The sequence below is a fragment of the Physella acuta genome, unplaced genomic scaffold (genome assembly GCF_028476545.2).
Source record: "Physella acuta isolate Inbredline_101_S28 unplaced genomic scaffold, ASM2847654v3 ptg000689l, whole genome shotgun sequence".
Taxonomy (NCBI): domain Eukaryota; kingdom Metazoa; phylum Mollusca; class Gastropoda; family Physidae; genus Physella; species Physella acuta.
Genome location: NW_026732208.1, coordinates 304,373 through 325,577, shown reverse-complemented (window position 1 = coordinate 325,577; position 21,205 = coordinate 304,373). Strand labels below are relative to the sequence as shown.

The 21,205-nt window shown below is 34.4% G+C and overlaps 1 protein-coding gene across 2 annotated transcripts; it reads right to left on the bottom strand.

The window, feature by feature from the left end:
• Positions 1-4,450: 4,450 nt before the first annotated feature.
• LOC131949331 (uncharacterized) lies at positions 4,451-15,421 on the bottom strand. 2 transcript variants are annotated; one of them, XM_059311171.1, is made up of 8 exons: positions 15,261-15,421; positions 11,829-11,984; positions 10,008-11,677; positions 9,086-9,210; positions 8,860-8,987; positions 8,619-8,754; positions 7,552-7,595; positions 4,451-5,295 (listed from the first exon to the last, which is right to left on the bottom strand). In XM_059311171.1, the coding sequence occupies exons 1-8, from the start codon at positions 15,280-15,282 to the stop codon at positions 5,021-5,023; spliced, it is 2,556 nt and encodes an 851-aa protein (XP_059167154.1). In that variant the 5' UTR covers positions 15,283-15,421; the 3' UTR covers positions 4,451-5,020. The 2 variants fall into 2 exon arrangements, with proteins under 2 accessions (XP_059167154.1, XP_059167155.1); XM_059311172.1 differs by lacking the exon at positions 4,451-5,295 and adding an exon at positions 6,188-7,390.
• Positions 15,422-21,205: the final 5,784 nt, after the last annotated feature.

The window sequence follows — 21,205 nt, the reverse complement described above, 5'->3', positions numbered from 1 at the left end:
TTAGCCTATAAAATAACATTTTAGCCTTAGTAGGCCTATACTATTATTATAAATTATTAACGAAGTGTCTTTTCCCAGTCGACTGAGAATAGCCGTATTAAGGCTATTCACAGTCGTGACTGTTTTTGATAGATTTAATGTTAAAAACTCCAAAATAAGCAAAATGTTGTGTCCAGTGGGCATGAGGGTGGCTGCTGTGCCAGAAGGTGCGGGTTCGAACCCTTAAGATGCTTGTCTTTTGACACTTAATTTATGACCACTGTTATTAAAACTATTTTTTTCCCGTTTTTTATGAAAACGTTACTTTTGTTAATTTTTTTAAACATTTGTAACATAATTGATGGCATATCTACTAAAAAAAACCCTGTTCCTTAGATTTTTGCTAAAAGAAAAAAAACATCTTGTGAAAAGTGTGATGGAAACTGAATTATAGCTGATTGAAAAGGACATCCTATTTCACCTGATATTTGTTCTGTGCGAATTTTAAATGGTAATCGACAGTTGAATAGCAATGTGAACTACCAACTAAACTGATGCATAATTATGCCCTAATAATTAATATTATTTATTTAAAAATTACTAGATCTGTTAGACTAGTTGACTAGTATAGATTTAATTAGAGTGCATAATGATAATTGATCATCTAAGACACGTAGCAGATACGAGCCTAAAAGTTAAACTTAACTTAAACCATCATATTTTTTTTTATAAAAATATAACACAATAAAAATAGCACTGCTCTCTTAATCTATTCTATACCTCAGTTCCCATAAATGCTTTTATAATTGTAAGATATTATAATTACCAGTCGTATTAAGCATAAAATGACAGCCAACTGTGAATAGCCACAATACGGCTAGATTTTCTATATTCCCAACCGGCTGGGATTAGCCCTGGCCAATAATTATTTTTTTAATTAACACTCTTCATGTAGGTTAGCAAAGTATTTATACTATACTCATACTGTCCTAGCTAGTCATATATCTAGATCTACATTACTGAGTTCTCACTCAGACTCAATAGTATAGTACAGACAGTTTGCCTACTTCAAAGATTGTAGATTCTAGATCTATATCTTTTATACTTCGTCTACAGAGTTGTACAACATCTACTTACTTAGAAATCTAACTAGATTACTAGATTAGTGAATAATCTTCTAGATTCTAGATCTAGATATTAAGCTAGATCTATCATTCAAATTATTTTTTCTAGATTTAGATCTAGAAATCTCTAGAACTACTAGATCTAGATCTAGATGGAACTTCAGAACTGCAACAACAAAAACAGTGCAAGCCCAGCAGTGGACCCGCCTAGATAGCCAGCTCAGATACCCAACAAATTTTAAATGTTTTGTAGGCCCCATAAAACAAATTTTCTGGGGTTAGATTTAGAAAAAATCTAGCTATTTCTAAATCTAGAATAATATAGATCTAGAATCTAACAGCTTGTATTAAAAAACTGTCTGGAGGCTCTGGCTGGTAAACAAGTCTTTCGTTTGACGTTTTACCCAGAAAGACTTGAAAAAGATTGAAAGTCCTCGACTCGATACAAAGTGTAGGAAAATTTAATGAATTGTTGGAAGATGCATCAATAAAAGCCTTTTCTACTCAAACAAAGATCATTAAGAAGTCACCCTGAAATAAAAGTTTATTAGAACTTATAATCTTTAATGAGAGTAATAACCTTTTGGGAAAATGGGTAATGGTCATAGCATGTGTTTGTGGTTTATTTTTGACACAATCTGACCAGTTCCAATATGGCGAACCACTGAAGAACCAAGTTACATTTTTAATTGGCCGAATAAGCTATCTGTGAAAAGCAAGTATGTTATACTGTCTGTATTTTTAAAATCACGCAAAATACTACGAATTTCAAAATAATACTATTAAACGGTCTATTAAAATTATGTTACATGAATAGTAATACATATTTTTAACTTAAATTTTAAATCATAAGATGGACTAAAATCTGTCAACAACACATTATATATTATGCCAAATAAAATATCACATTGGCCAAAATAGGCCTAAATAGTGTTTTGTTTTTTATTAGTTTCTGCTAAAAAAATATTAATAACGAATAATAGTAACGAATAAGTTGTATAAACTATAAGTAAAAACATCTTTAGCGTCCAACGAGGAGGAGTCTTGTCCCGATCTACAGAAATTACCTAGAACAAAATTAAGGTAGCTTTATGATGGCCTTGCAATAATCAGCAAGAAGAATATGGGTATACATCAAAATTCCGACTTCAGTGATCACTGATCATGGGTACAAAAAAAAAACGGGTAATGAAAAAACGTATTCAACAAAACATCCAAATGTAAAGCCTTTACTAAAGGCAGCAATCAACTTGCACAAATGAGAAAGCTATGCTAGCACAGACTGGGGAGCACATGCTGAAGCTATATGAGACCAAGCCTGGAACATGGCGCTACAGCATCGGGCCAAAAGTCCAATAAACGTTAGCAAAATCGACAAAGTACAGAATATTAGACTAAGAACTATGCCGAGAGCAATGAAAAAAATGCACATATTAGAGCAATTGAGGAAACTGCAGCCTTGATATCAATTGAATTTAAATATGAAGAGAGACAAAAATCCTCACCAAATACACAAAAATTGAAGCAGTAGAAACCCATGCCCTAGAACAGGGGTCTCGGAAATAGCCACCAAAATGGCTGGGCTCATGGTATACTTTCTCTCAGTCTCTGATAACTTCAGAGCACACAGAGAAGCTATAGACAGCAGTCAACAAACCCCCTGACATGTCAGTATGGATCCTAACATAGTCAGACTATGACAAGTCTGTCAAGCAGACCCAGCAAATCCGTAAGACTCCCATATCCAATCGCCCAAGAAAACAGGCCATCCTATATTGGATGAGAACAGGCCACAGTATGGCCTATATTGGACACTATTAAGATTTACGTGTCAACTGGTTATGCGCCATTGAGGCCATTGACTCCGATTTCAGCCTGCGTTTCTTTTTGGATTTGCTTCCATAGCTTTTGTCCAACCAAGAACAGCTACAAGGCAGCAGTTGTTTTATTTTTGGAGTTGTCTCTCCTAGAAGAGTGTCTGTTCCCAGCTAACCCATCGAGACTTTTCGGTTTAGCAACCATGAGCTTTACCGACTCGACCACGCCGACCCCTTAATTATAAGTGACAGATACATGTCATTTGGAGTTGAAATCTCAAGCAAATCCAGTTGACACGTAAATCTTAATTGTGTTGGAAAGGGGTCGGCGTGGTCGAGTAGGTAAAACAAAAAAAAAACCTCATGGTTGCTAAACCAAAGTCTCGAGTTCGATCCCTTCCAACACTAAAAATTAAGAAGAAGAAGAAGACTTAAAATTATATAATGCCCATAGTCCGCTTTCGGTCGTGAAAGTGAAAATGTCAGTGAATATCAGTCACCGATAGAAGATCGCAAGTTGAAGATTTAGTGCGCTACACGATCTCGTTATCTCACCATTTGTAATATAGCCTACACGTAGTGATCTATTAAATAACCAATTTAATACCTAATTAGAATGGAAATCAGATATTCATGTGTATTGTCAACGATAATGAGTTTATCCGGAGGTTTGAATAATGTTGCTTTTTAAAATAATTGAGTTACACAATTTGACCCAGACATTGTGACCTCAGACGAAGCTTGTAAACATGGCAATACATAATTTACATTACAATAGCATATCAATGTGGCCGACACAACTTGACTCTTTTTATTGTAATTTCCAGAGGTTAAAATATCCGATGAGTAGATTACGTTTAGCTTATATCGGATTTTTAAGATAAATAGCCCAATACTCTTGACATTTTTGAAAAACAAACTTTTCCTTAATTTCAGTTCTTGCATTTCTTTTCCGTCATTTTAGCTAGATGTATAGATCTAGATTCTAGACCTAATTTTAAATGAAATACTCGGTTCTTACATGTATCGAAACAAACTCTTGGATGATGAAAAACTCAACCCGGGATATAATACTTTCAACATCGATTAGCGATCATTAAACATATAGATTTAGAACAAAATGTGACGCGTTGGACTGCCCCCCCCCCCCCCATCCAAACCAACGTAGACAGTCCAGTGCTCTACACCGCCCTAAATGGGATGGGACCATATGCGATATTCCCGGGCCTTTGGTGCAGTGTTTCTTCCAGACTTTTTTCTCCGGGGGGGGGGGGGGGGGGGGGGGGGAAGCTCGAAGAGATGCTTGGAAGAAACTCTGCTTTGGTGGCGTCTGGCCTAAGATTGCAAAAACCGCTCAGTGGGTACTGAGTGGGTAGTCTAGAAGAACTTGAACACTGCATTGTAAAACTGATATCAGTCATTTACGAATTGATTAATAAGTCCATTCACTGAGATATTGTTTTTTTTTTTTAGATTTACCTTTTATTACTCAATGGTGAAATAGATATGTATCAGAAATAAAATGAAAATAAAAAAATGGGTAAACTTTAATGTATCCACAAATACATTAACAACAGTACTTTTAAACTTAAAGAACAAAACAAGGATTTTTAAATATAATATTTCTTCTACTTCTTATAATAACACTAAAATAACCATTTCATTAATTTAAATTAGATTTTTGTATTCCATCTAGGTAAGATATAACAAAATTAAGAGACATTTTTTTATAACAGTAGCTATAAATGATCAAACTAAAAACATGGATGTGTAATGCAAAAACAATAAGTTCAACATGGATATGAATAACTACTTATACAATAAAAGTTTAAATCATTTAAACTAAAGGTATAATATAAATTGGTTGGAGACACTAACATAAGTAAAGTCACACCACATTTACATTTGCGACATGTATTCATAGGTCCATAGGTCTAAAAAAACAACTTCTCAATGATTGAGTAGCCCCCCCCCCCCCACCCCCCATTTTCTGATACAAATGATAGTTTTTTTCTTCCTCTAGTCGTGTATGGTATACATTTCGCAAGTGTAAACGCTGTGTTATACTACTATACAGGTCAACGTAGGCAGTTAAAACCTTTAATCTCCTCTAAAAGAGGGTGCATTGCTTATATCACACATTTCAATCTTTTTGCTTGGTTTCCTCCCAAACACTTTATCATGGTGTGTTCTACTACCTAGGTGCAGCAAGAACTGAGGTTCCTCCACCATGGCGATGTCACACGTAGAACAATACAGTCCCCCACTGGGTGTTCTAAAGTTGGCCAGGTCAAACTTGTATTTCTTAGCCGGATCTATCCCAAATAGAGACAATAATTCTTCCTCATTGCAGTTTCCAAATATGAGTTTACTATCTGAGGAAATAAAGATTAAACAATCCATGCCAGTTTCATTATTTGCGTCAATTCATTTATGTTAGTGGTCTGCAACTTGCTCCAGGCCCATACTTTATTTAACAAACATGTCTCTTTTCAATTCATTGAAAAAAAATTTGTGATTTTTGTTTAAAAATGGTAAAACAGCTTAGTATAACAGCTTAGTGTATCAAAACCAAATTAAAACCAATAGTGTACTACAAAATATAGTTGATGATAAGCAGATATTGCTTAAAATAGTGGCAGACCCTAAAAATAATTAATTCTAAAACCTAAAAAGTTGATATTCTCTATCTATACAAGACTGTGTTAGTTCAGGTTTTTAAATTAAATATTAACAATGTTAAGAATTCAAAGAAAATACAGGGAAAGGAAAGAGAACACTGCTGAACAGTGTTTTATTAAACAGTCGAAACGCCTACCATTTATTTTCTGATGAAAATTAATTAGACTGCAATTCAAAAAGTGACAGAAGATGAATGGACCATATTATTTTGGTGGTATTCTAATCTAGATTTTAATTGAACACATACACTATCCAAAAACAAATTAAATTATGTCACCTCAAAGTTTAAAAAATGAAAACAGAGAAACATTGAAAAGTTAACAGTGCACAAGCTAATAATCTACACTTAACATCTTCTGGAATATACCATGAGAACTAAAATATGAATATAGCATGTACACAGCAGTATACCCAACACAGGACAAGAAAACAGCACATATATTCAAGCAAACACAGTCATCATTATATTAATAGGAAATGTTTCATCTAGCAAGTAGGAAGGTACTTCAATATTTACAGTTATATAACATTATGTTACTCCCCATACACAATGACAAGTAAAAAGAAAATTAATAATTAAAATACATGTTTTATCTCTCTTTCATTTTAAAATTAATAACCAATGGTTGGACTGTAAGATTTGTTTTAAATTTAAGTGCAACATTTTCAGGAAATATAGGCCTATAGTTAGTTGAATGCTAAATATGAAATAGGAGAAAATGTAATGATAATAAATAGGCAACTTGTGTTGTTAGTTAAAAACTTGCACTATTTTAAAATATAACCAAAACTAGCAAAAAAAAAAAACTCTATTAAATTAAAACGACATTCAGCAATAAGAAAATGAGACTTAAGTAGACACCAAGTTTACTTTGTTTTGTCTTTATTTCCAGGGGTATTTTGTTTACCACATGAGAAAAAACTGAACCCTCATGTTTTTTAGTCATAAAATATCCTCTACAACCAGAAGCCCTATGTCTACACTCTGCAAATCAAAGTCACAAAGATTGGGTATAATCTCCAGGAATTTACATACAACATTCACATTTATTATCAGAAATAAGTTGTTAGTTAAGTCAATGTTTTTTTTACAGGGACATGTACTGTGGTAATTCAAGTCATTGACAAATTCATCAAATAATAATACTGAAAGATATTTAGAAATTCATCAATATAATCTCTCAAAATTCACATATTTTATTATATAATAAAATGTTTTGGTACGTTATTTTTTAAAATTTAAAAGCTATAATAAAATAGGTGTTTACTCAACAATTTCCGTTTTACATATAGATATAATAAAGCTTAAAACAATATTTTTAAAATAATTATTTCAATTATTTTTTTTGCACAATTAATAAATTAAATGAGTTTTGCTTAGAAACCAAGCACTACATTTGTCATTGCTAGTAAAAAATGATTTAAAAAAGCTGGATTTAAAAGGATATTTCGTAATTTGTTTGAAATATTTCATGATCCAATTAAAAGTTCAATCAAAACTTTACAAAAAAAAAAAAAATTTACAAAATAAATTTAAATAGTTTCTGATAAACATCACAAAAATGTAAAAATATTCTTAAATTAAAATTACAAACTGCAACTGTGATTTTTAAATGAAACGTTTTCAAATGTATTAATGGCGTCTTTTGTGTACTGAATTTCCCTATTAATCAAATGAAACAGCAACCATGATTAAATTTTAAAACCGTCTGCGTTTATTGAAAGATGGACCATCAAATTCAGGAAACTGAAGTCCTCCATCAATGGGAGCACCCTGTTGCTTGAAACCTTTTTAAAAAGTGCAAAAGGAATTTTTATTATAGGTTAGGTTATAACATAACTCGTATGTAACAAAAACGCTAGTAGTTATTTAACACAAAAAGGAGAAAGGGTTAAAATTTAACATTAGTAATAAAAAAAATGGCTAGATTATAATATTTCTTTAATACCTTCACTAAGGCCTCTTCCTCGATTACCACCACGGAAATGAGCTCTGAAAAAGTTAAATATATCTTTAATAAATCACTTTATGCAGTCATGCGCATTTCACCGCATATAAATCAGTGTTAGGAATTTTATATTGTGTATTGTATAGAATCTTATGGTGGTATATTGATTTGTTGTATTGTCACACTGTGTTTTTGTTACATTCTCTAAGTACAGCTTATGGTCTAGTGCTTTATTTACAATTTGTTACCTTGCTGAACTAATAGGATTTATTTGATCCAATTTATTTAAAAAAATGTTCAGCCTCTTAAATTATGCTTTAATTTAATTCACAAAAATTAAAACAGTGAAACAAGCATGGATAAAATGTACACAACTCAAAGTATCTATATATATAATTCTCTTCTGGGATCAGTTAGAAAACAAGCTGCAAGCGCGCCTTTGCAGTCCCCTCTCTTCCTCTCTATCACTATCACCCCCACATGATCTGGTGAGCGGTGTTCACTCTGTTTACATTTTACAATCATAGAGACGGGTTTGGTGACGGCTATTAGGGGCAGATAATTTAGTTTGAAACGATTTTAAACTTAGAGGAGGTAACTAAGAGGAGGCTGCTTTAACGTGGGGGGGGGGGGGGTTTAGTGTTTTAAAGCAAATATTTTCAGTGGCAGCATTGGTACTATCGAATTCACAAATTATGAATTACTGAAAAGTAGAAAATAAAACAACTAAATAGCGGCGTATGATACGCCGCGGGTCGGCTCGTTTTAAATATTTAAACAAAATTTCAACATCAGTGCAAGAAAAACTGACAAAATGCTTAGTAAGGCAAAAATATTACGTTAATATATTAACTTAAGCAAAATTATTCAGTTTTATTAAGATCAGATGTGTAATGTAATTCTGTCTTCAGTGACTCAAAACATGTTTCATGTATATGCAACATATCTTGTATATGTAAATAAAAGTAGATAAAATTCTTCATACTTCTAAATGTAAATGCAATGTAAGGATTACTACGGGTAAATGAAATTTCAAAATTTCTTCCAGTATGGAATATTTTACTAACCTTCCTCTCATCCCTCTGCCTCTCTGGGGAGGTTCTAGAGGCTGTTTCCAGCCCCCACTTTCATTTTCCTCTGTTTTTGGTCTTTTACCTTTAGTCCAAGATCCAAGTCCTCCCCTGCCCCTACCTCGAAAATTTCCTGAACAAATAATAACTTGTCTATAAATAAACAATTTTTGTTGGAGAAAAAATATCCAAAAGTAAGGTAGAATGTTACACAACATTGATGAAATTTTCCTCTTACCTCTAAAATTCTCGTTGCTGTCTAGTTTTCTGACCTGAAGCTTATGACGTGCACCATTAAGGTGAGCTGTTAAATGCTCTTGGGCAGTTACAGTTACACAACAAATTTTGCACTCAAATACATCAGGTCTATTTTGGAGATGAAAAGAAAAATCTTTAAAAGTTTTGTTATAGGACTAATTACTAAGTCATATAAATAAAACAAAAGGGAGCGTTTCTTAACCTACCCATTTGAAGCGCCAATATTTCTGAGTTTCTTGGCATGATTTTTTCCCTTGTAGTGCATCTCAGCTTGGCTATCTTGAGAAAATGATACCTTACACACTTTACAGTATTTGTTTTCGTCTATATCCTGTTTTAAAAGAGAAAGTGTTAATAATTTAGATGAAATTTGACAAATGTATGTGACATATCCTGTTAATTTAAAGAAGTTATTAGAATGTCAGTATATCAATTATTATAAGTAGTTTTAAAGTATATATTATAGACAGCAGTTACATTAATTACAATAATTAAAAAGAAAATAATGAAAATAACAAAAATGTGTTATAACCTAAAATTATGGACAGTGAAATGTATAAATGAAAAAAATATTTGTGGATTGTGCATGAAAGTAATAACCTATTTTTTATAACCAATATTTCAGCAAATTTAAATATTTTCCTGACTGCTATATGATTGAAAAACAATTTTTAGTTTACATATTTAAAATTTTAAAAATTACATTTGCTCCAAAATAAAATTTATAAAGCTTTTAAATATATAAAGGATGTAACAAAATAGAAAATCATAATGAGAAATGTGACAGGTTATTGTTTAATTCAAACCAGCTAAGACCAATAAAAGTAACTACAGATTTCAACTTTATAAAGAATTATTTTTTAAAGCTTTACTCAAAATTTGTTAAGCTTTATTAGCTATTTTTTTAGTACCAGGTAATTAAATTTTTTTTTTCAATACTGGATGATAAACTACACATCATTATATTTACAATAATGCTGACATCCTATTTAAATTAAATCCTCTTGTTGGACTAAACATTTCTAGCATAAATCCTATTCTGCATGTGTAAATTTAATATTTATGGTATACAGTATTTTAAAATGTAAAATAAAAACTGTAGAATTTAATTTCAATATTTCTTTTTACCGTTATTTCTACAATTTCCTTTTTTGATTCAGCACCTTTGGAAGTTTCTTTATTTGAATCATCTGTTTGTTCTATTGTTTCCATATTAAAACCTGCAGAGCGCCCATTTGTCTGAACAAAGTTTCTCAGTTTTTTAAGATGGTTTTTTCCATTGTAGTGCATCGCAGCCATGTGTGGACCTACTATGCGCACACTGCAAAGTTTACAAAGATAATCAGTGGTCAACGTTTTCAGTAAAACTCTTAGCTCTTCAGGCATTTCAACATCTCTGCTTGGGTCATCTTTTAAAAGTGCAATTTCCTGTTCAGGTTTTATAATAACCACAGATTCACGAATCTTTCTTTGAATTTCTTCCTCTCTAGCTATTTCTTCAGGGGTTTCTGGAGGTTTACTTGGGGGTGCCGCTTTAACTGCTTCATCTGCCAACTTTTTCCTCATCTCTTCTTCATTTTTAAACTGTTCTAAAGCTGATATTTTATTTTTTTCAACTTCAGAAATTTTAAGCTTTTCTTCTGCCTTTACTTTTCCTTGATTCTTTGCCAATTCTTTTTCAGCAATTTCATTCAACAATCTATCTTGTGGACGGGATGGAGTTTTAAACACCTCTTGCTTGACTTTTGGAGTATTTTTATTTTTGGTCTGTTTATTATTTGTTTTACCTGCAACAGCTGCTAAAGATCTAACTTCATTTAAACGATTTCGAGCATCAAAGACTTTTTTATTAGTATTTTGATGTTTTCCCAAACCTCTAGAACTTGTCATCCGTCCGGATTGTCCACGGGCTCCTCTTTTAGAATGTATATGGGATCCAGAGTTTCTAAAATTGCCCATATTCTGAGGGATTGGTGTAGAATACACCACATTGTCTGGACCATTTCCTTCATCACAATACTGGTTGTTTCTCATGTTCCCTATATTAATATCATCATGCAATATATCCTGCATATTGCCACTAATGTTTCGTCTTTGATATTTCAAGTTGTTAAAGCTTCCTCCTCTTCCAGGTGTATAGTTTTGTTCAAAATTTCTGCCTACTCTATCTGACATTGGAGTAAATTTAGAATTGACAGAACCAGTATAGTCAGGATATTCTTGGTGTCTATTAAGAGGCACAACATCTGGCTGTTGAAATTCAATATTTAGTAGTCCATTGCCAGAATATGTATTGTTTTGTAAATAGCTGTCATTGACTTTGGAATAACTGTCAGATGGAATGAACTCTCTATTTTCATAGGATCCTTTTCTTTTTTGTCCATAATCAGCATCTTTTGTCACTCCCTCAAAATAAGCACCTGATGAATAGGAAGGGTCATTAAACTGATCTTCACGATTCCAGCCAGGTGGCTTATAAGAGGTTTCTTGGTAATCATATCTGTTGCTATATGGTTCTGTTTGTGTTGGAGGATTCTGAAATGACCGAGGAGGCTGTGCATAGTCACTTCGTTGATATGGATACTGAGTAAACTCAGTAGTTGTGAGATTATTTTGTTGGGGAGGATTTTCAAGATAGTTCGAAGGCTCTATTTGAAATCCACCCATGGAACTGTTGTATGGAGCAGAGACTTGAGGTGGTTGTTCCACTTTTTCAACTTCTTGGTTATATGAGAAAGGAGGGTAGCTTGTAGGTTGGGTGGTGGTAACATATGGAGTGTAAGTCACGGAGGGCGGGGCTGGAATTGAAAATTTATCGTTAATAGAACAGTAAAAAATATATATATATTTATCGATGTTCCATGTCTAGCAATGGATTAATATTAGTATTATTTACTTTAAATCAATTTAAAGATAAATAACCAACAAAGTTTATTGCATAGCAATTACCTGATGACTGGGAATATGGGTCAGTTGAGTATCCATAATCATACTGTCCAGAAGAGGATAATGGGTACTGTCCAGTTTGAGGTTCATTATTATAGTGGCTAGAATCATACTGCTGATTGTAGGAAGAGTATGTTTCATTCAATGCAGTCTGATAACCTGAAAATATTCAAGTATTACAGTTATGAAAAAAAATTATATTTTTTTTTCTTCATTCATAAACACTGTAAAACTGAAAATTAGTAAGCTTTTATGTTTTAGATTATTAACCTTCAAGTAAAAGAATTGTGTATTTAATTGAACAAGTTCTTGATATAATTTTAATTAATTTTTTATTCTTATTTATCTTCTTTGTTCTTAATAGCATAATATTAGAGGGGATCTCCACCAATACAATTAAATATTACGTTTCAACATGTTATGTGGCATAAAGCCTATTGTCTCAAGACTTTAGCCTGTTTTTCTTTCTGGATTTGTTTCCATAGCCTTGGTGCACAATTAAATTTAGGGTCTTATTGATTTAACAGAGATCCCAAGTTATCATATAGATCTACATTGCTTTAAATTAAATCATTAAATTGAGCCTAATCAATGGTGGCTTCTAGCTGCAAAGCGGAAGTGACCTCTGACCCCAGAAAATGGCTTTGGCTCAATCTGAAATGTCGGTTTTGACCATAAAGGGTGCCCTCACTGTAATAATGCAATTGTTTGAGTCTTGTCCAAATTTGGTATTATTTTGATGCAGGTTAATAGACGTTTTTCTATCTTGTGCTAGGAAAAATGATTTTTTTTGGGGGTTTTAATTTTTCTTAAATACAGGTTTATAATGAAAGGTTCCTCATTAAATCTAACATGCAGCCCCAAAAGAATATATAATTTATAAGTTTATGATTAGTTATTTTAAATATATCACTCCGGAAAAGTCCAAAATATCCTTTAAAAATAATCCTATAATTCCACTTAGGCTAATATCTTCTGTCTTAATATTAACAGATATCTTTGTACTGAATAAATTAAAAAAAACATTTGGTTGCTTCTTTCTGGATTTTGTTTCAATAGCCTTTGTCCATCCAAGAACAAACTACTACAAGGCAGCATTTGTTTGATTTTGGAGCTTTCTCTCCACGATTGGTTGCTGTCCCCAGCTATTGAGCCTCATTTGCCAAAGGTTTGACTGGACCATTTACTGCTATTTAGTAAAATTTATTATTATTAGTTTTTAGCCTAATTTTTCAGAATTATTAAGCTCGCAACCATTTAATAATAATTATCCTTTAGGCCTACATTTAAAAAATATAAAAAAAAACAACAAAATCACAAAAAGCGAAACACATAAAAAAGTAGCCCCTCCTCCCACCCTTATATAAAAAGATCCCAATTGGATGTGAACCTACTACTCTTGACAAAGCCGCCTCAAATGCAACAGCTTGACCACAAGACTCAGTTAATTGTTAGCAGAAGGATATGTGCATAGGCAAAAATATTATGTGCCATCCAGCCTAGGGCCTATATTTTTAGGCCTAAACCCTAGTTTTTATTTTTATTATTAAATCTCTGCTCACTAATTTCTTGATCGGTCAATAAAAGTAAAAAAAACAAAAGTACAGTTTAGTTTAAGTTTATAGGTCTACATTTAGTATTTAGACTCTTCAATAGAGTCTAGATCTGGGGACGTTGTGACCTAGTGGTAGAGCATTAGACTAGGCATTTTGTTGACAATTTCAAAATGATTTTTTAATTTAAAAAAGTATCAATAATAGCTAGCACACTAATAAACTAAGCCAATTTAGCATATATTAACTTTCTGTGCAAAGTCATTATTACTGAAAAAAATTCCAAAGTCAGGTCAGCCTGTGGCACCCTCCACTGAACTTGACTGAAGGAAAAAATATTTGACCTGTGACCTTCATTAAAACAGAATTTACTTATGTTTTTTTTTAAACTATTAGTAAACATGTGCTTAATATTACCCAACGAGCTGGACCGTGGCATAACATATGCCGCTATTTAGTTGTTGTTTTTTCTACTTTTCAGTAATTCATAATTTGTGAATTCGACAGTACCAACGCTGACACTGAAAATATTTCTTTAAAACACTATAAGTAGCTCGTTAAGGACCATAACCCCCCCCCCCCCCCCCCCCCCCAACGTTTAAAATCGTTTGAAACTAAATTATCTGCCCCTAATAGCCGTCACTAAACCCGACTCCACGAAGGTAAACATAGCGTGAACCACAGCTCACTAAGACCATGTAGGGGTGGGGATGGTAGGGAGCGCGTTTACAGCTTGTTTTCTAGCGTCTCCCAGAAGAGAATTATATATATAGATAAGTAATAAAAATTTGACAATTAATTTTAATTACTGTTGTAAAGTGAGATAAACAGCTTAATAAACACGTGTTTTCTTGAGGGGGTGTGACCCGGGTGTGGCACATCGCATTGTATCTTTTTATTTCTGTGTTTTATGACTATTTGTTCACAATCAGCATGCTATGCTTTTAAAATTGATAAAGGGTAAGTATACCAAGCACACTCTATTTTTAGGTGTGATATAAAAAAAACAGTTATAAACCTAGCCAAATGATTGGATTCTTGCGCTGCACACATTTTCCCGCGCCTCGTGTTCACCAAAAAAGATTATAATAAAATGGCATTATTACTTGAACGGACCACATCTCATACCGACCATAAGTTATTACCACTTAATTGTAATGTGTGTAAAATTGATACTTTCAAGTTTCATATACACATAGCCTGGTTTATTATAAACGGGGAATTTTAGAGTTATTTGATTCGAAAGATGAGAATTATAATTTATATAGAGCTACTTTCACTAAGGCGCCGCTTGCGAGACAAAGAAATTAGGCCAAAAAGTAGATCCGACAATTCTTAATTAACAGACTTAAATAGAAACAGATAATTCCGATTTCTAAAATTAACGATGGCTTCGTAATCATTAGTTTTATCCCTCTACCCATTAGTGAAAGCGAAACTGGTCGCCATTTTTGGTAAGCGCATGAGCCGTGAGATGGCTTCAAAACAACAAATCCGGAAGCTGTGAATCGAACGGCCTAATTAGACAGCAAACACAAAAGTCTCAGGTTTGTATTCCGGGCTCAAGTCTGAGTTCGCCCAACTCTGATGGGTAACCTGCAGCCTGCTGACTAACGAGGGTAACAAAAGCAGCTGTGCATAGGTGCTGACCACAACTTCCACTTCTTGTAAAATGTATACGAGCCTTAGAATTGTGAGGTCATTGACACAGATGAACGCTTACTAAGGCTTACTTCTACTACTTTCAGTAGACTAGACGTAAGTCTGCGTGAGTAAATTGAAACTGCAGAATCCAGCCAGATCATCAGTTCTTTTTTTTAAAAATAATTTTAGAAAGGTAGATCTAGAGACTTTTTACTGACAAAACATAAAAAAAAGTTACCTGTATAAGACATTTTATTCATCAAGCCCTAATGTGCAAGCCATGAAAATATTATAGGTTTCTAGACTAGATCTGTTTGTATAAGAATGTGTAGGGAAATAACAGTCAATGAGTCTTCTACTTTTCGTTGTTTCGTCTGTATTACCGGATGTTATAGCAGTAGCAGGTAAGTTAAATTCAACCACCAAAGCCAGACTGCAATCTCTTTTAAGTTTACTGTAGGCTAGCCTAGTTGAATCCAGAAATCTACAAACATACAAAATATAAATGAATTTGGACTTAAAGATCTACATATTAGAAGTAAATATTGTATGGCTATTATAACAGAATTTAAAATTCCTAGCCCAGTAGTTGACAAACCAGCGAGCTTAAAAAGTCAAAAATTGTTGTTTTTTAAAAATAATTAGCCATCGTGCATTCTGACCTATCTCCAAGCGCCCCTCCCCCATTTAACATTATTTACTATTTAGGGTCCTAAAACCAAAAAGAGTTTGTTCTACGCCCTCGCTAGGAAGCATAGAACTCCTGTTTGTAAAAATAAATGGTCTTTACTTATGTTACTTTCATTAAATCAGAAAATGCCCCACAATAAGGTTGGTTTATTAATGTGTATTATTTCAATTATTTGAGATTGTCTTAAGTCTTAATATATCGCCTAACACAATAAGATGCATTAATTAGTTTCGGACCCCCATTCAGTCCAAGCGAATACACGAAAGGCGATTGTGTGTGGACTGCCCCCCCCCCCTTCCCCTTCACTTGGCCGCCATAAAGGGATGAACTCTTACAGCCCAGTGTTGGTTTAACAGTAATTATTAACATGATTTAGCATCCACACATTATTTTCAGCAATAGGAGGGTGCGCTGGTTTATTGTGAGTGTGAGAATGGGGGTGGGGGTGTTAAGGAGTAACCATTGAATATATTTTGTACTAATGTGAAAATAAAATTGCGGGAAAAGTGCCAATGTAAGAGGAACTGTGATGTATGGTCGTGTGTGGGGGGGGGGGGGGGGGAGGGGAGGAGTAGCATAATACCAGTCAGAGCCGGCGTTAGGGGGTGGCAAACGGGGCGGCCGCCCTAGGCCCCGCGCCTGAAGGGGCCCCGCGCTTCAACACTGTCATTGTTATCTGAATTAGTTTGTAAACTTAAATAAATTGTTGCTGAATTCAATGGGGAAAAACTAAATGGTGGAATGCCGAAGTTGTTGAATTTTATAACTGAGGCCATGGTTGATGTTAGTGAGTTATCACCCACCTGAACTGGGAAAGGCCGTAATTCAATACAAAAACAGTGTCACACACCTCCCCTTTGTGTAGGGTACGGTCGCCTGGCATTTGACCTGAGCTGACTGGAGATGGCGGTCGAGAATTAGCCCCCGACCTGACATGGGATGTTAAATGTGGGAAACAGGTAAAAAGATACTCTATTGTATGCGGACCGATGAAGACGTCCTTTTAGTGAGCAGAGGGATGCCTTTAGTAGACAGTTAGTGACCTGATGAACGCTAGTCCTGATTTTCTTGTTGTAGATGTCGTATATGTAGCCCTATAACAAAATTAACATTCAGTTGCGTGCAGAGGGATGGGAAGAGGGCGATGAGGGGGGGGGGGGGGGGAAGAGGCCCTTAAGATCTATATCAAGGGGCATTAGACAGAGTGATTTATTATTATTTTTTTTTAAAGAAAGTTAAAAGTGTTGATGTAGCATGTTTTCTCTATCATTAGCAGGTTTACGTCATGGTGTCACCACCAGCCCCCCCCCCCTTCCACCCTTGTCGGAATTTATCAAATTTGCTCTTAAAAGACTATTTAACACTCTAATTAACCACTTTATAAAGTGGAACTATCATTTTTTGTATATGTTTTGCTATTTTTTTGCCTTGGTGTCACCCCCCCTAAATGTGTCACCCGGTGCGGTCCGCCCCCCCCCCCCCCCCGCCCTCGCTATGCCCATGCTTTTATATTAACAATTAGTCATCAACAAACAATTTAAACAACTTTATTTTCCTAATTATTTGGCAGGTGATTGAATTTTCTTAAGTGATTTGGTATGAATTACATATCTGTCAAAAGTTATTAAATATCTTAGCAAGAAAAACAAGTAATTAAAAAAAGTCTAGAGACAATTTTAGCGCAATTTCCTTATGTTATCTAAAAATAGCTCTGTCGTAGCGTAAATCAAGAGCAGGGTTAGTAAAACCATTGGTTAGTTATTAAAACGTTTTTTATTAAATTTTTTTTCAGTGTTTTACATGTTTTATTTACAATAGAGTAACATGACTAAAAACCATTGCGCGCCTAGCTACCGAACGTGATGTCGCAGCCATTGAACGTGATGGCGCAGCTATTGAACGTGATGACGCGTGTGGTGTGGTTGGATAAAATGCCTACTAATTCGGTCCAAATTTTAATTAATTCAAAAAAATTTTTGTGACCGAACGAAAGGATATTTTTGAAAACTTTCTTCGGCAATATTGTTGTAAATTATGGCAGGAATCGATTGGTACATGTTTCAAGTCGCTAAGTGGTCTGGTTGCCGAGATATGGGCCAAAAACTGCATTTTTTCGAGGTTTTTTGGCTTTTCCGGGATATCCATGAAAGAAACCCGGAATTTTTTTGGCCTATGTTCATCCTGATAACTTGCTTAACATATTTGCTTTTGGAACTAGTCCTCGATATTGCTTCGTTGAGGAGGAGATACGACTTAAAGCTGCGGACACACATCCATACACCCATCCATTCATCCATTCCCAGAAAAGACGAGTTAATAAACGCAATTCTCCAGAATGGAAATTGCGCTAAAAACCCACTAAGAACATTGGGTTAAAACGTGGGAGAGGTAAACATCTGTTATTTAAGTCTTATAGACTCTAAAACATTTATGTGTTATTTATGTGTGTATGGCATATTATATAGGACTATACATACACACACACACTCACACACACATATATATATATATATATATATATATATATATATATATATATATATATATATATATATATATATATATAAATATATATATATATATATATATATATATATATATATATATATATATATATATATATATATATATATATATATATATAATATATAATTATATATATATATATATATATAAAATTAATTGAAAAAAGCAGGCCCCGCGCCGGGATGGTTGGCCCTAGGCCCCGCCGTATTCCTAACGCCGGCTCTGATACCAGTAGACTCATGAAGTCAATTACTGTCGTCCCTCGTGATTTGTGTCTGTTTTTTTTGTATCCTTATTTAATTATTTGTAGCCTACGACCTGTCCAAGTTATTCGCTTTTTACCTTCTAGTACACGCCGTTTACTGGATATATATACTGTAAGTATTAAAGTATACGGGAAGTAGCGGAGTATACTGGAAATATTGTAGGTGTGCAGACAATTAAAAAAAGAGATTTTTGGCAAGGCTCAAAGTTTTGCAACTGCCTGAGTAGCATACCGTTTCAGCTTGGTTGACTTATATTCCATATGAAGTATAAGAATGTAATTAGGTTATCTATCCAATAAATAAAAGTGGTACTTTATTACCGATTTCTCAAAAGTCTTCACAATTTGATCTATATATAAATATAAATGAAAGCATATTTGTGGGTTTGTCTGTGGGCGTATTTTGTCTTTGATGCATTACTCTACACCGTTCATCCGATCGCGATAAAATTTTCTAGAGTTGATGAGAATACTGCTGGAAAGGTGTCTACAATTTTTTTTTATTTGGCGTCCCGTGCTCCCCCGTGAGCACTAAGGTGCTTACGTAGGTTTTGAAGGGTGCGATACGCATTGGATACGATAGGCTACTATAATCGTTCACTAAATCGAATAAGACACTCCAGGGTTCAATTGGCGCCGCGGGCTCCCCATTGAGCCCTAAAGTGCCTACATTCGTTTTAAAGAGCACCATACAATAGGGAAACAGAGGCTCAATGTGTTTGATGAATAAGCCGAACCAGGGGACGTACCCAGCGCCCATGCGGTAGTGTAACCGGTGGCCCCGGAGAGAAATCCGTGACGCCCTCAATACATAAACGGTCGCAGAGGGGCGTTTACCTACCTATTACGGAGAGTGACTAGCGTACACTGTAGGCTTTCATAATTCAAGCACTTTGGGCATCTGGGCGGTAGTCTGGACAAACACATGTCATTACAACTACGTTAGTAATTTGATAAAGCATAAAGAATCACATTCTAAGAACATTTACTAAATGATTTAGCATTAGTGTTTTCTCGAAAATCGAGCAGTTTTACCACAAATGTACGGACTTATTTATATAGCCTGATACCATTGAAAATGTCATTCCAACCCTTAATATTATATAAGAATATACGATAAAGTATATTGTATGGGATCGGGATATGCCCCTCCGCTTAATTAAAAAAATATTTAATTTTAAAGAAACCAACTAGCAAATTTTTGGTCAAAGGGAAACAAACATGAAATTATTTTGCTTTTTTGTTGAGTCGTGATTATCTCGCTTAAATATTTTTAAGGATTAATAAATGAATAAATAATAAATAAATACTGAATAATATTAATATTCCTCAACAAAAAACAAACAAAAAGTTTTCGTGTCATATAATTACTAGTTTATTTCATATACTAATTCATATTATACAAATAATTTTAAGTTTACTATTCCTGTTTTTAGCATAACGCTGAGTTAAGATTAATCTTTTCGTTTCCTCTGAGTATTTTGCTATATAGTGTAATATTTTTTGAGAAAAATATGAAATATTTAAAATTATTATATATGGTGCTCTGTAAATATTAAGCTTGTGTTAAAAAATTTAATAAACATTTCCTCAAACAAATTTGACTCAAAATATTTAAGCGAGGCAACCTCATCAAAACTCTGAAGAAAAAAATATTTCACGTTTGTTTCCCTTTGACCACTAATACTAGAACATATTTTTTTATATTTCTCGATTATTTATCTTTAACCGTTAGCAGAGGCGTAGCGAGGGGGTTTGCGGGGGGTGCGGACCGCACCAGGTGACACCATTTAGTGGGGACGGGGGGGGGGGGGTTGACACCAAGATAATTCCACATAAGTGATTAAATAATCTATTAAGATGTGGAAATCGAAAGTTTGAAGGGGGGGGGGGTTGTGTACTCTACGCCTCTGGGGGGGGGGGGGGTGACACCATTAAGTGCCGCACCGGGTGACACCCGACCTCGCTACGCCACTGACCGTTAGCTAAAACTCCCTTTTCTTATATTGGTTTTTTTATTATGCAAAAGTATGATGTTACACCAGCTGGACTCCCCCCCCCCCCCAGAGTTTCTTCCAGGCATCTCCCCCCCCCCCCCCCCCCCCCCCCCCCCCCGAAAAAATTCTACCCCCCCCCCCCCCCAACGAAATGAAATTTATATAATTTATATAGAAAATATATACTTTTAACAGTGTCCGCCCCACCCCACCCCCCGAAGAAAGTCTACCGCCCCCCCCCCCCCCCCCCAAATTTTTTTCAAGTGCCCCTCCCCGGAGAAAAAAAGTCTGGAAGAAACACTGCCCCCCCCCCCTCTTCCCCTCATCACGCACCGTCACAACATTACGGACCCCCTACCCCAACGAGTGTGATGGCATTTATGGACGACCCCAAAGGGTGTGTGGTGGACAACAGTTATATATTTTATGTATAAATTTATAAATTCATATATCTCTAGATAGAATATTTCACCGATGATCGTGTTAAGGCTAAGCATATTTTAAATTATTTTTAATCGTCCTACTAAAATGTTATATATTTCAAATTAAAAAGCTCGACAATAGAGTTATTTAAAAAAAGAATAGCTTTTAGTTAATATAGTCTATGTAGATTAGATTTTAGTAGGGCCTATAGAATTAGAATCTAGTATAGATCAAGATACTAGATAGCTATGATTTAGTTTAGTTAGGCTTAGGTCTTCATG

Excerpts from the sequence above, each read along its gene's own strand:
- LOC131949331 (XM_059311171.1), bottom strand. The coding sequence starts at position 15,282 with ATGAATAAAATGTCTTATACAG. Across the intron at positions 8,755-8,859 it reads CAGCAACGAGAATTTTAGAG|GAAATTTTCGAGGTAGGGGC; the intron begins GTAAGAGGAAAA and ends TTATTTGTTCAG. Across the intron at positions 7,596-8,618 it reads GGCAGAGGGATGAGAGGAAG|AGCTCATTTCCGTGGTGGTA; the intron begins GTTAGTAAAATA and ends TAACTTTTTCAG.